General features: G+C 32.1%; 1 protein-coding gene across 2 annotated transcripts; it reads left to right on the plus strand.

Moving 5' to 3' along the window:
* The first annotated feature begins 1,739 nt into the window (after positions 1–1,739).
* On the plus strand, positions 1,740–5,611 carry LOC133691544 (aminotransferase ALD1, chloroplastic-like). Of its 2 annotated transcripts, none has more exons than XM_062112088.1 (10): positions 1,740–2,044; positions 2,205–2,233; positions 2,337–2,473; positions 2,572–2,688; positions 2,781–2,843; positions 4,090–4,194; positions 4,303–4,353; positions 4,529–4,849; positions 4,953–5,159; positions 5,258–5,611. In XM_062112088.1, exons 1-10 carry the CDS (start codon positions 1,968–1,970, stop codon positions 5,549–5,551), a joined length of 1,401 nt encoding a protein of 466 aa, XP_061968072.1. In that variant the 5' UTR covers positions 1,740–1,967; the 3' UTR covers positions 5,552–5,611. The 2 variants fall into 2 exon arrangements, with proteins under 2 accessions (XP_061968072.1, XP_061968073.1); XM_062112089.1 differs by having other exon boundaries at positions 2,337–2,404.
* Positions 5,612–13,829: the final 8,218 nt, after the last annotated feature.

Genomic DNA, 13,829 nt, shown 5'->3' on the forward strand with positions numbered 1-13,829 from the left:
ATGAGAGGGACCATTCTCCATTAACACAACCTCCCGGCATCGGATTGATGTGGAACGGTGGAAATTGGACTTTTCTAAGTGCAGATGAGCCGATGTTATATAATAATGGGAAAGCCCCCTTTCCATGAAAAGTCTAATTTCCACAAAACTAGACTTTTCACAAGGGCACTTCCTCGAGTTGCCTGTCTGTCAGCCAGAGAATATCATTTTCACGAAAAAAAGGCAACTTTCATGAAAAATAATTTTTTTAATTCTTTTTGGTGGTTTGTCATTCAAAAAAACTACTAGATAATAAAAAATGCTTTCCGTCAAAAAAAAATTTAGCTTAGTTTTTGAAAAGCGTATTATTTTTATTTTAGACAAAAAATACTTTTTAAAAGTTATGAAAATTTTAAAAATATCATATTATTTGCTGATTATATCAAATTTGATTCTTAAATTTTTAATTACTATATATTTTGTTTTCAATTTTTTTTTTAATTTTATCCCTTAAAATTTGATTTAATTTTATTTTTATATTAACTTTGATTTTTATTTTTATAATTGTTATTTGCTTTTCTCTTATCATTTTTTCAATTGAATTTTTTTTATCCATCAAATTTAGTCCTCATTCTTTTGATTGTTACTTATTTGAAATAGTTTATGAAATTGTAATTATTATTATTTTAATTTCATCATCTTTCAATTTTCTTATCTATTAGATTTGATCTCTATTATTTTAATTATTATTTATTTTATTTAAAATAATTTATGAAATTTAATTTTTTTTCAATTTCATTTTTATTCAACTTTTTAATTTGTAATATTTATTTTTTATTATTTTAATAAATTTTAAAAAAAAACCATTAATAAATCATTTTTCATTACATAACAAAACATTAAAAAGTATTTTTTAATTTAATTTTTATAATATTATCATCTAGAAGTTCACTTTACAGCAAAAAACGTGCATTAAGAATGATAAATTCCACGAGGTGGCTTCATTTCGGGGAAAAATGATTGATCAAGGTACTTGAAGTTGCTTCGAAAATCTGGCATTCGAGCCCAATTTCTATTATTGAAAGAAAACTCGTTTGGTAATAGTTGCCGTGAATAACTTGCACGCAATCGAGCATAATTCAATTAATTTACTCACCCTATCTTAGAAAAATTCCTTTTTGTTTCTTTTTTTCTGAATACAAAGGGTTGGAAGTATTAGGAGGTGCGAAAAAAACAAATGCTTGGCGACTTCACGCTACGAATGAAACCGAAATATCAGGTTCTTCCAGGCTTCAGCAGCCAGGCCCCCATCCTCAGTTTTTGAGTGGCTGCCACATGTGTGACCAGAAAATATTACTTGTATCCTTTTCAATAAGTTTTTTTTTTTTTTTTTCTAAGGGAATTTAAGAAGAAATGATAGCACAGGTCTTGTCCTTGTCGACAGATTCAATTGTATTATTCCCACTCCATAAAGCCTTCTTCTTCTTCTTCTTTTTTTAAGCTAAAAAGGCTTAAAGACTACTTTTTCTTTTTCATAAAGGCTTAATTAAAGATTAACTGTTTTAGTCAATAACCGATCAGTTCTTCTTTGCACGAATTTCTAAGAAAAGTGGATGAGTTTTTTTTCCTGTGGAAAATGCGAAGACTAGCTTAGTCTTGGCTGTAGTAGAAAATGTGAAATGACATTAAACAATCTGAAAATTGCATTAATACAGCCCGGTTTTGAGCATTTGCATGTTACTATCATTTGATGTCTCAATTTTCCAACAGCTTGGAAGTTTCTTGGAAAATACTATGTATTTACAGTAGACAGATTGCTTAGAAAGTAGAAACTCGCTGGAAATTTTATCCGGTGTGCCTGCGGAAGCTGTTGGTATATATAGCATCAATGCCGCAAGACATTCTCGTACCTGAATTCTGTATAAACTCTCTGTAGCTTCACATATTTGAGGAGATACCTATTCATTTGGAAAACCTGAAACCCAATTATGAATTATTCTCAAGTGACATCGTGCATTTGCATACCCAAGGCAATTTTATTACAGCCTAAAACAAACTGGACCAGGTGATTCTTTTTACAGATATGACTTTGATTAGTGTCATTACATGCATAGATTCCATCTCTGTTTCTTCCGTTTTTCAGTTTCTATCTTTCACTCCATGTCTATGTTTTATCACAGTGTTTACTGATTTCCGTTTACCTTTGCTGGTGTATATATTTACAGTTCGAAGTCCGGCAATGAGAGAAGAGCTGGTGAGTCATTTTCGAATCCACAGTGCTTCTTAAACAAGCATTAAGTTTCTTAATTATAACCTCGGTCTGCTAATTATGATAAAGAATGTGCATGTGATGACAGGCCACTGGACACATGTCCCCCGCAATGTTAATATGGAGGGCCTTCGAAGTGGATATTTGTTTCCTGAGGTGCTCTCGTTGTTGTTATCATGCGCCATAACTCTTTTAGATTCGTGCTCGTTAATTCTATCAAATCATGTATTCTTTTTCTTTTTCTTTTTCTTTTAATTCGAAACATGCTCCTTAATCATTGACAATCAACTGATTGTTTTCATTCCTCGGGACCTCTTAATCAGATATCCATACGTGAGCATGAACACATCCAAAAGAACCCAAATGCAAGGTTGATAAGACTTGGAATTGGTGACACCACACAGCCTATACCAGACATCATAACGACGGCGATGGCTGAGGTGACTAGTTCCCCTCGGCCATTTGGTGAAACAGAACTATTGACTAATTTTGTTCTAGGCTCTGTTGACATTCAAGTGCCTTTTTCTTGCAGCATGCAGATGCTTTGTCAACTACGCGAGGTTACAGAGGATATGGAGCAGAGCAGGGCAACATGGTACATATAATAGCATCTTTCGTGCTTGTGCTGCTCTTTTCTTTAAGTGATTGATAAAAAAACAAGACTGACCTCTCTTTACCATATCCCGATCCCCACAGATTGACCTTTGTTGAGCGATGCTATAAAATGTACAAGGACAACCTCTTCATTAATTTCACTCCGACACAAATCCTTGAGCACATGAAGATGCTTGAGAGAATTGTTCGGTTGTGAGATGAAGCAGTACAGCTTGATAAATTATTTCTCCGTTTTGATTTTTTTATCACTTAAGAAAATAATGAATCCCAACTTAATTGGTTATACTATTGACTAGAAAATCTGTATACAACATAAATATGAGTGCATTTTTTCTCGTGTTTGGTTAAGAACAGGAAAATGAAACAAAAATCATGTCATGCTATTTAAAAAGTTCTGCAGGTTTAGAGAATGGTTGAAGTTATTTTTTAAAGTATTTTTTATTTTTTTAAAATTTATTTTTGATACTAATAAATTAAAAAAAAATCCAAAATATAAAAAAAATATTAATTTAAAATGAAAAAAAATCAAAATTTATTAAAATTCAGTGTAAAGGCTGAATTTTACATTAATTTTGGCTACTCTTGGAACCTAGTGTCTGTAGTGACAAGGCTATGCATGCTTAGATTCGTTAAATTCAACCAAGAGAGAGAGAAAAAAGGTGCGGTAAATTTACATTAATTTTCAACAACAAACGCCGATTTTTTGCTCCAAGAGTAGCCAAAGCTTTATTATAATATTTGAAGATTTTTCTATATAGCTTAAACGGAGAGCAAAACGACTCGGCCGGATTTTTTTAATTAAGGATATGCTTGAATTTTATTTGAGTTTTGACAAATGTGACATGTGAGATTCAAAATCGAAAATCTAATGCTCTTGTTCATGCTAGAATATCACAGAGTTACAAGCATGGTGATTAAATCCAAATTTAAGTCTGGAAAATTATTTTACGTCCAGACCAACGATGAAAGATTTAAGTTTTGTTCTTTCTTAGAGAAGAAAAAAATATTAATTCTGTTCTATACCCATTGGAAGAGAGAGGATTAACAGAGAAATAGACTATTTTATTATGCTGCTCAAGATCTGATCACATCTGAAAAAAATGCAATACATATCAATTAATATTGTGAGGTATTCTCTGCGAATCTGTCTGTGCACAGCACTCTTCAGCAGTTTATTCTGTCCAGCCCATATTACAAAACTAAAGTTTTGTTGCTTCTCTACACAGGAATTACGAATGGCTATTGCGGAAACGCTTTACAGAGGTACTGGAGTGAAAGGCAATGAGATTTTTGTATCTGATGGAGCACAATGTGACATTTCACGTCTTCAGGTAAACAAGAGAATGGTTACCGGTAGACAGGACTCACTGGTTAAGTGGAATATAGCCAATAAACCGATGCTACAATATTAAACCTCGACTTCTTGTTTTCCCTGGCAGATGCTTCTGGGTTCCAATGTGAAGGTGGCTGTTCAGGACCCTTCCTTTCCGGTAATTTTATCAGGATCTAGTTAACCCGCAATGAACCATTCGTACAATACAAATTAAGAATATTACTGTGTTCATAATATTTCCATGCTGCAATATTTTTCCACTCTGCTTTCTCTTTCGACACTTGTGGAGTTTCAGTCACCATATTGATAGGCTATATATATGCTTGAGACAGGCTTATATTGACACCAGTGTAATTGTTGGTCAATCCGGCAAGTTGGAAGAGAAAACTGGGAAGTATAGCGACATTGTTTACATGAACTGTGGAGCTGAGAACAATTTTTTCCCTGACCTGTCTACTACTCCAAGGACAGATATAATATTCTTCTGCTCTCCAAACAACCCAACTGGTAGCGCTGCATCTTGGCAGCAATTAGAGCAACTGGTTGATTTTGCCAAGACAAACGGCTCCATCATAGTTTATGACTCTGCATATGCTGCCTATATATCAGATGAAAGCCCAAGATCAATCTATGAAATCCCTGGAGCCAAAGAGGTTTTTCATTGACAGCGATTATTATACTAATTCTTGCCTCTGCATTTGATGTGAAGCTCCTTTTTCCTGACTGATAATCGAATTCCGTGTTTTTGTGACATAGGTTGCTATTGAGATTTCATCCTTCTCCAAATTTGCTGGGTTCACTGGCGTCCGCCTCGGTTGGACAGTGGTTCCTGAAGAGTTGAAATACTCCAACGGATTTCCTGTCTTAGAAGATTTCAACCGCATTGTATGCACCTGCTTCAATGGCGCTTCAAATATTGTTCAGGCTGGAGGACTAGCATGCCTTTCTAGAGATGGTTACCAGGTGAGTTAGCAGTGTGACTGCCTCGCTTGGAAGATTTTTGTAGCATCACAAAGCTGACCTTTTCAATTAGGATTCACTCTTTTCAATACTTGTTTCAGGCTGTGTGCAATGTGGTTGACTACTACAAAGAGAACGCGAAAATACTTGTTGAAGCATTTGCATCACTTGGATTGAAGGTCTATGGAGGCAAAAATGCCCCTTACGTGTGGGTTCATTTTCCAGGGATGAGTTCATGGAATGTATTCAATGAAATTCTAGAGAAGACACATGTAGTGACAGTTCCAGGTAGAGGATTTGGTCCTGGTGGTGAAGAGTATATCAGAGTTAGTGCGTTTAGTCATAGAGAGAATATGATGGAAGCTTCTCTGAGGATGAAAAAATTATTCAGATGAAATTTTATATTTTGATCGCTGCATTGAGTCAAAATAAAATAATTAATGATTTAGTCCCTATGTTTTTGATGATTTTGTAATTTAGTCTTTTGGTTTTGAAAACCATAAGCTAGTCCTTTGATAAAGTTGATTGTTAATTATGTTTTAAAAAAATTAATTACTTTTTATAACGAATCTTTTATTTTATCTGTAGTAGGTGATATTGGAAACTTGATTTGAAATGAAGGATGTTTTGGAAAAGAAAAAAAACAATTAAATTATTACGAAAAATCAATAGAGGGACTAAGTTGCAAACAAATATGAAAATATAGCTAAAGACTCCATATCAGGTTCTTAAAACTAAAGGGATCGACTGATTGTTTCACTAAAACACATGAATGAGGTCCAATAATCGAATGGACTGTTTTTCTTTTCTCTATCTTTCATTAGAGTGATGGCTATAGTCACAACAGGTTTGAGCACAGATGTTTTCCTGCTAAATATTGATGTGATGTATGGAGCATGTCATCCAGATTCAAGAAAGTCTAAAATGCCTCTCTATAAATCAATAACTGAGAGAATTTGGTAACTAAAATGACGAGGCTTCTAAGCTACAGAAATAAGCCATACGTGTTAGATTTGTTGCCATTAATGTGAAAGCATAAGCTCACATGTGCATCAACCAAGAATAGACGACACTGTCCATTGATAAAGAAAGTGCAGCAACCAAATGTCAAACAAGTTTGGTGAGATAGGTGGCCAAATTATTGAGAAAGAGGTGGAGTTGTTGGCCACTGATGCTTAAAATAGAGGCACCATTTGTAGAGCAAAGAATGAGCAGCATAATAGAGAGAAACATGTGAGGAGAGAAAGAGAAAAGGGCTGCCAAAGGCTGCAAAGAGTGACGGGAGTTGAGTGAATTGATGATCCTTCTTTTCCGTGAATGTGTAAATGGGTATACTTTTTTTATCTCTAATAATATAGACTATTATGTGATTTGCTGAACCATATTAAACATTGTGTGCGTGCGCTCAACCTCCAACGGGTATTGATCTTGAACACCATGCGATCCCCGACAATACATTCTCGACGATTGAATGTTTACGGTACAGAAGACACAGTTTGAAAGACTACATGTCTTCACCCGCAGAACGAGTAGTGTTATATTTATGTCAGTTGAGACACAAAAAGAAACAAGGAGAGCAAACTGTAAGCCAATGATCTTCTAGGCTTCAGTTTTTGATGCGCACTTACTTGAATACACAATAGGAAAGTTAATGCATACCAGCTGTATAACAGGAAATATGACCACCTATATATACATATTATATAACCGACTATATCAAGTGCTATAATATGCCCTCTTCAAGCTGACGGTGGAGGGAATCAACCTGAAGCTTGGATCGAACAGGTTAGAGCTGAGAAGCAGCTGGAGGTTTAGTTAAAACATCAGCTAGATGATCCTAAGAAGCCATAGCAAAGTGGCTTTAGAGGGAACATGAGTGAGCATATATATAGGCAGCCGGGTATTCAGATTGATTGAAGCGTAGAGCGAAAAATTGAGCTGTGTGATTGAACCTATTGCACAGATGACATCGGATGCTTCTCTGGTACTGACCATTAGGGGACCACTAATTATTAGAGCACGAATTGTTGGTATTCCAGGCTGTCCCTGGTTGATGATAAGAGGAGCGAAAATTGCCATGGTTCCTATCCCTTCATACATGGTTCCTGCTTTTGTTATTGCCAAGGGCGGCGGAGGCAATGTAAAGGTTTAGATGGGTTCTAGCTCATGTCAAGATTTTATCAATATTTTTTAATTAGATATTTGTAAAAAAAATTATAATTCTTGATTGAATTATCAAAAAATTCTAAAAATTTACGTGAAGCTTTCTAATATGATACTTTAGCTTGGTTTAAAATTTCAGAATTTTTTAGAAAAATTCAAAAATTTGATAAAAAAATCACAATTTATCCAGTTTTATATTATTTTGTATAATTTTCAATCCGACCATCAAATTGAGCTGAAATTTTACTAAGGATCTTAAAATAAATTGAATAAAATCTAGTTAAAATTTTAGAATGAACTGAATTTGGTAGTACTAACAAAAAAGCCATCAAATAAAAGCAAAACGACTCATTAAGGGTAAAATGGTTATTTGCTATTAAAAAATAAAACAAATCAATTCTTCCTTCCTTTTATATGTTGCTGACTGGGCAAAAGCAGAATAGAAAAAGAAAGAAGAAAAAAAAGGAGAGGGAAAAGGAGAGAAAAGTAATGGTAAAAAAAAATCCAAGAAAAAAAATAAGAAAAGTGAGAGAGTAGCCTTGTAAACTTACAAAATCCAACTTATAAAACACTAATCTAAGAAAGAATCAAGTGAAGAAAGGAAAAATTAAGAGAGGAAAAAAATTTGATAAATTGTTTTTTAGTTGACATAAAATTGTTATTTTATCTCGGTTGAGGGGTTATTACAATATCGATTCATATTCGATTATAGATGAATTATATTCCATAAAACATCGAAGGATGTAACTTCAATAGTGAGTTTATTTTTTACTTTCACTTCAATTTTATGTACTTTTAGATTTATTTTTTAATATTTTGGGTAGTGTATTTGAATTAAAACTTTACTGTTAACTTTAAAAATTTATGTACATAAATTAATAATTTATCTTTAAAAAAATTATATATTTATTTAATAGCCCAAGGCAGAAAAAAATCCTGGCTCTGCCCTTGGTTATTGCCACTTAAGAAGGGCTGTAAGTAGCAGTATCGGCATGCTGCTGCTTCCATTGACTGAGATTTTTCAAGCGAGTGATTGCGTCATTTGCAAGTCTAAAGCCAAAGATAAAGTTACACTCCAATCTTTTTTCTACAAAAAAAATAAAATTTATAGGTTATAAATACATCATAAGATCTTTTGAGTAAAGATTCATAATTTTTATTATCTACTACATATATATTTTTAGAGCATCTCTTTTTAGAATATTATTATATTTTTTTTCTCTAAAAAAATATTACTTGAGCATTAAAGAGTTTTTATTTTCACCAAAAAAGATTTTTTATAAATATTAGCTATAAATTATATTAACATGTTAAGTATCATCAACTATCTAAAAAAAATTGCAATGATTAATTGATTATCTAAACCAGATATTTATTCTTAAAATACTTGGATTTTTGAGATTTCATAGAAACATATATATCCTTTGGCCGAAATTCACGAGTCAATAATAAACCAATGGAAGAAACAGGTTCTGACCTGGTTGATAAAGTGGTAACAAAGCTGTGGATAGAGGCCGGCCAGCAGCTGCTAGCCCATCATGGTAATGCTTAGCTCGCTGCAAATAAGCTGTAACAGATTCATCATGCTGCCGGAGCTCTTGAAGAGCAATATGTATTGTCATGATCCGAGTAGACGGAGAAGCAAGGGCATTCTCCAAGGTCAGCCAGATACTACGGGATGTAGTACAATCGACTATCAAATAAAGAACCTGAGGAGATAACGAAGAAATAAGGGTACTCCTCAGCAATTGATCTTGCCGAACCCATAGAACATAAGTCGAATCTGGCTGAGGCAGTGATGTATTTTCAACAATAACATGAGATAGAGGACATAGTCTAGAGCCTTCTACAAATCCGAAACGCCGAATAGCCCTCGTCCTTGACGGAAGGACTTCATTTGGGTTTTCCAATACAAATGGCTTGTACCAGTCAGTTTCAAGGAGATAGAGTGGTGAGCGTAATTTGACGGAGGAATAAACATTGCTGACCGAGGAAGGGTTTGCTGCTGCTAAATCGGATTCACGAGAGTGGTGATCGGGCTTGCTGAAGAAGAAGATGTAGTTGATGTGGTTTGTGTGTCCATGGTTGTCGTTGTGCCACGAAGCTTTGATACCAAGTTGATATGATTGATGAGTTAAGCGAAAGATTAAAAAAAACCAGTGTTCCTTATACCTTAAACATTAAATAATTGTTTAAATATAATTGTGTTTATTTTTTAAAATATTTTTTTATTAAAATAATATTTTTTTTATTTTTTCAAAATATTTTTAAAATCAATGTATAATCTGAAACATATAAAACAATTAATTTTAAAAAAAATTAAACTTTTAAAAATATAAGTTGACCCGCGTTTCCAAACATGTTGAATCCTTAGCCTATAAAAACAGAAATTATAAACCTTAGAATTATGGCTATTAAGTTATTGAGAAAAATCAGGATTGAGAATTTTTAAATAAATTTGTAAATAATTAATTTTAATTGTTTTGAAAAATAAGCTCAACCAAATAAAATAAAATTGAAACCTGACTTGAAAAGGTATTAAAAAATAACTAGGAAAATTAAAAAAAATATTGAATTATATCTTTTGGACCTGATTTGAGTATGTCCCCGACCTCCACCGGTGCTAGAGAGGTCCCTTTCCAAGGAACAGGGCGTGCAGAATGCTTTAAAAAAATTTCATTATGATATGACGGTCGAAAGTTATTTTTATTTTTTAAGAAAAATATTATATGACATGATCATACTTCTTCATGAATTGGATTTGTCAATACATAATATATGTGTCCCGCGTCAAGCTTTAATTCCCATTTGAAAAAAAAAAACTCATCATCGGTTACATTAATGTAAACTCATCAATTCCAAAAATATAAATATAGTATTGTTACCGATGTATGTATAAGATTGTTTATCCCAAATAAATTAAATTTGATTTTAGCTATGAAGAATTCCTTAACCTAGGCAAAACTTCTCAACTTCTTTTACCATGTTCTTAATTTCTTTTTCTAACATTCTGCCCTCATCATTCATGATGAATGATAGTAATTAGGAATGATCATTTTCGGTTCGGTTCGATTTCAAAAAAAAAATAACCAAACCAAATTTTTTTTAAAAAAACCGAAATCGGTTCAAACCGACCGGTTTCAATTCAGTTCGGTTTGTTTGAACAAAAATCGGTTCAAATCGGTTTGGCTCGGTTTTTTCGGTTCTATACTTATAAAACCGAACCGGTCGGTTTTTAAAAATTTTAATTTGTTTAATCGGTTTTTTTTCACGGTTCGGTTTTTATGGTTATTTTTTTTCTGATTTTCTCAGTTTAATCAGTTTTTCAGTTTTTATGCTCATAATAGTAATTGTGTTCTTCTGTTGGATCATTTTACCTTTTTAAAAAAGAAGAGTAAACAATGAAATACTTGTGCCAATTTTTTTCTAATTTCTAATTATAATTATTTGGTTGGTGACAAAAAAAACATGAAATCTGTAAGAAATATGCAAAAACACAAAAGAAAAAAAAAATAGAGGAAGTAGAAATCACGAAACAAGTGCAATTTGACTTTGATCTTTGAATCAAGTCACGGAGAGAGATGAAAGTGTGATTTCTAAATGAATTTTGACCTCCAAAGCAGCATTTGATGAGTTCAACGTCAACATCATCTTGTGGAGTTCTAAACTTACAAATCTTGATTGAACACTTAGTTACTTACATAAGAAATTATGAACTATTCAATTAAATTACATATTTTAAATGGACTTCTTAAACTTGTTATTCCTATCGACATCTATGTAACCATCAAGTTTGCATCCCACACCTCACCTTGGAATCTTGGGTGGGTGCTGTAATTTAATTAAATGGATATTTGAGAGCGTCGTAAAAATTATTTTTAAAATGTTTTTTTATTTAAAAATATATTAAAATAATATATTTTTATTTTTTAAAATTTATTTTTAATAACAATACATCAAAATAATTAAAAAAACACTAAAAAAATTAATTTTTTTAAAAAAGTTTAACCTCAATAACAAAAGAGCATTATCCCTAAAGTTACTAATCATCTCTATGGATTTCCTTTTGTTTTTTGTTTTTTTTTAATATTTTTTTATTAACGTGGGTATTCGGACCAGTTTGTGCGTATCTCAACTAATTTCACGGGCTCTAAAGTTAACAACCATGTAAATCTCCAGTGGACCTGAGATTTGCGAGGCTCGAACTGATAATCTCTAGAGAGTAAACCTAAAGCCTAACTAATTAAATCATATCCTCTATAAGTTTTTTTTTTTAATATCCGTGATTGGTGTGGTGCGTAAACCATCCCATGGGCACTTCTTCTGCGGATTAGAATTCATTAAAAAAAATAAAAAAAAATCTTGTGCAGATATTTTAGCATAGGTTGAAGTTAACAAATTTAATTATCTCAGTGTAAATACCTGAACTTAATTTTCCATTGATGAGGTGACTTGATGAATGATGTCATTGTGAGAGAGTAGATACTGTTTCCTTCTTGTTTCAATTGTACACGAAAAAGAAAATGACGTGGCGATTTTCCATTAGAAAACGGAGACGGGGAAATTACAGTGTCGGCATGTAGGCTTGGAGCAATTAACATGCTCACATCACAGCTTTGAATGAAACATTATAAATCCATCCTCTGCTCTTCCTTAGTCTTCGATTACATCAACTTTTCTTTTTTAAAAAATCCCCTCAAGATCTCAAATTAAATCATTAAGAAAGGATGAGAGCTCATTTTGTAATCCAAATTTAAATAAACCTCGTAGCAAACGAAAAAAAAAAAAAAAACTTAAACCCCTATTTGTTTTGTAGAAAGTGATTTTTTAAAAATAATTTTTTAAATTTTTTCATAGTTATTTACCATTAAAAAAGTTGATTAATAAAAAATATTTTTCAATTAAAAAAAAGTTTGATTTGGTTTCTTGAAAAGTGTTTCCTTTTATTTTCAATATAATACACTTAATTTTTAAAAGATGTAAAAAATTCAAAAATATCATGTTATTTACTAGTTATATCAAATGTAGTCATCAATCTTCTGATTGTTATATATTTTATTTTGAATTGTTTTTTTTAATTTTTAATTTTTTCCCTTAGAATTTGATTTTAATATCAAATTTAATCCTTATTCTTTTAAATTTTTTTTCTCTTATTTTTTTTAATTGAAATTTCTTAACTTATCAGATTTAATCCCTATTCTTTTTATTGCTATTTATTTTATTTTAAATAATTTATAAAATTAAAATATTTTTTTCAACTATATCATCTTTTAACTTTTTTATCTATCAGATTTGGTAATATTCTTCTAATTGCTATTTGTTTTATATTTTTTTAATTTTATTATCTTTCAACTTTTTTATCTATCGGATTTGGTTTTTATTTTTTTAATTGCTATTTTTTATTTGAAATAATTTATAAAATTAAATTTTCTTTCAATTTCATCCTTTTTATTTGTGAAATTTAATGCTTATTATTTTAATAAACTTAACAAAATAAATCAAAACATTAACAAATTATTTGCTATCTTACTTCTTATGGCATAATCAAACACTAAAAATTATTTTCTAATTTTTTTTTTATAAAATGATCAAATAATCCATTTTAATGAATCTAATGTCCATAAGAAATCACTTAAAAATATATTTTTTTTAGCAATCAAGCGGAGCGTAACAAACTCCTGTCGAAGCCCTGAAAGGGCACGGCATGCCTAAAAAATGGAGCATCTCTTCCTTTCTCTTTGGTTTGCTAAAGGTGCTTTCCTAGTCAATTTCGGCTTGTAGGCCCCAATCCACACACACACACACGTCATCCTTGACGCTCAGGAAATTTCAAGAAATTCCATGGAGAGAGGCACCGGAATGAAAGAAAACTGGCTTACGTACACAACGCCCCCAGCGCCACATCTTTGCTTACGTTATTCAACCTCAACCACCATCAAATTAAGATTTTCGAGGAGATCAAATCTAACACGTTTATTCTCAACATAGAGTTTAACTAGCCGGAGACTCCTCGCTATTAAATTTGATCCGATTTGATAAAATAAAAATAACAAATTTATAACTTGGAGTTTAATCTAAATCGAGGTTTAATCAATTTTAATATTGATTTGAGCAAATTTAGAGGGATTGAACCGTTAGTCAAATAGTGACGGGTCAAAACTAAAAAAAAATATTAAAAAAATAAAATAAAATTACTTTAATAAAAAAATAACAACTCAACTATATATGGCCACGGGGATTCCAATGAAGCCGGCTAGTGTCTTGGCCACCAAGCCACCCTCGAAAGTCGAGAATTGGACCCTGCAGCGTGTCCCCACAGAAGTTTCTGTCCCCGTCCGACTAGTAGTACACTGGACGAGCCTATAAAATTAAAACCCCAAGAGCCTCCTAACCCCATGCCTTGCACATTCCCGATCTTCTGTTATCCAGCTCTAGCCATTTCAGCCTCCTTACCTTATCAGTTATCACCTTCAGATTTCTACACACAGTTCTCAATTAAACTCTATACCA

Source organism: Populus nigra, chromosome 4 (assembly GCF_951802175.1).
Source record: "Populus nigra chromosome 4, ddPopNigr1.1, whole genome shotgun sequence".
Taxonomy (NCBI): Eukaryota; Viridiplantae; Streptophyta; class Magnoliopsida; order Malpighiales; family Salicaceae; genus Populus; species Populus nigra.

What these genes read in the sequence shown, in the direction of transcription:
- LOC133691544 (XM_062112088.1), top strand. Translation starts at nt 1,968, where the DNA reads ATGAATTATTCTCAAGTGACATCGTGCATTTGCATACCCAAGGCAATT. An exon ending in CGGCAATGAGAGAAGAGCTG is followed by an intron (nt 2,234 to 2,336) that starts GTGAGTCATTTT and finishes ATGTGATGACAG; the next exon opens with GCCACTGGACACATGTCCCC. An exon ending in TTCAGGACCCTTCCTTTCCG is followed by an intron (nt 4,354 to 4,528) that starts GTAATTTTATCA and finishes TGCTTGAGACAG; the next exon opens with GCTTATATTGACACCAGTGT.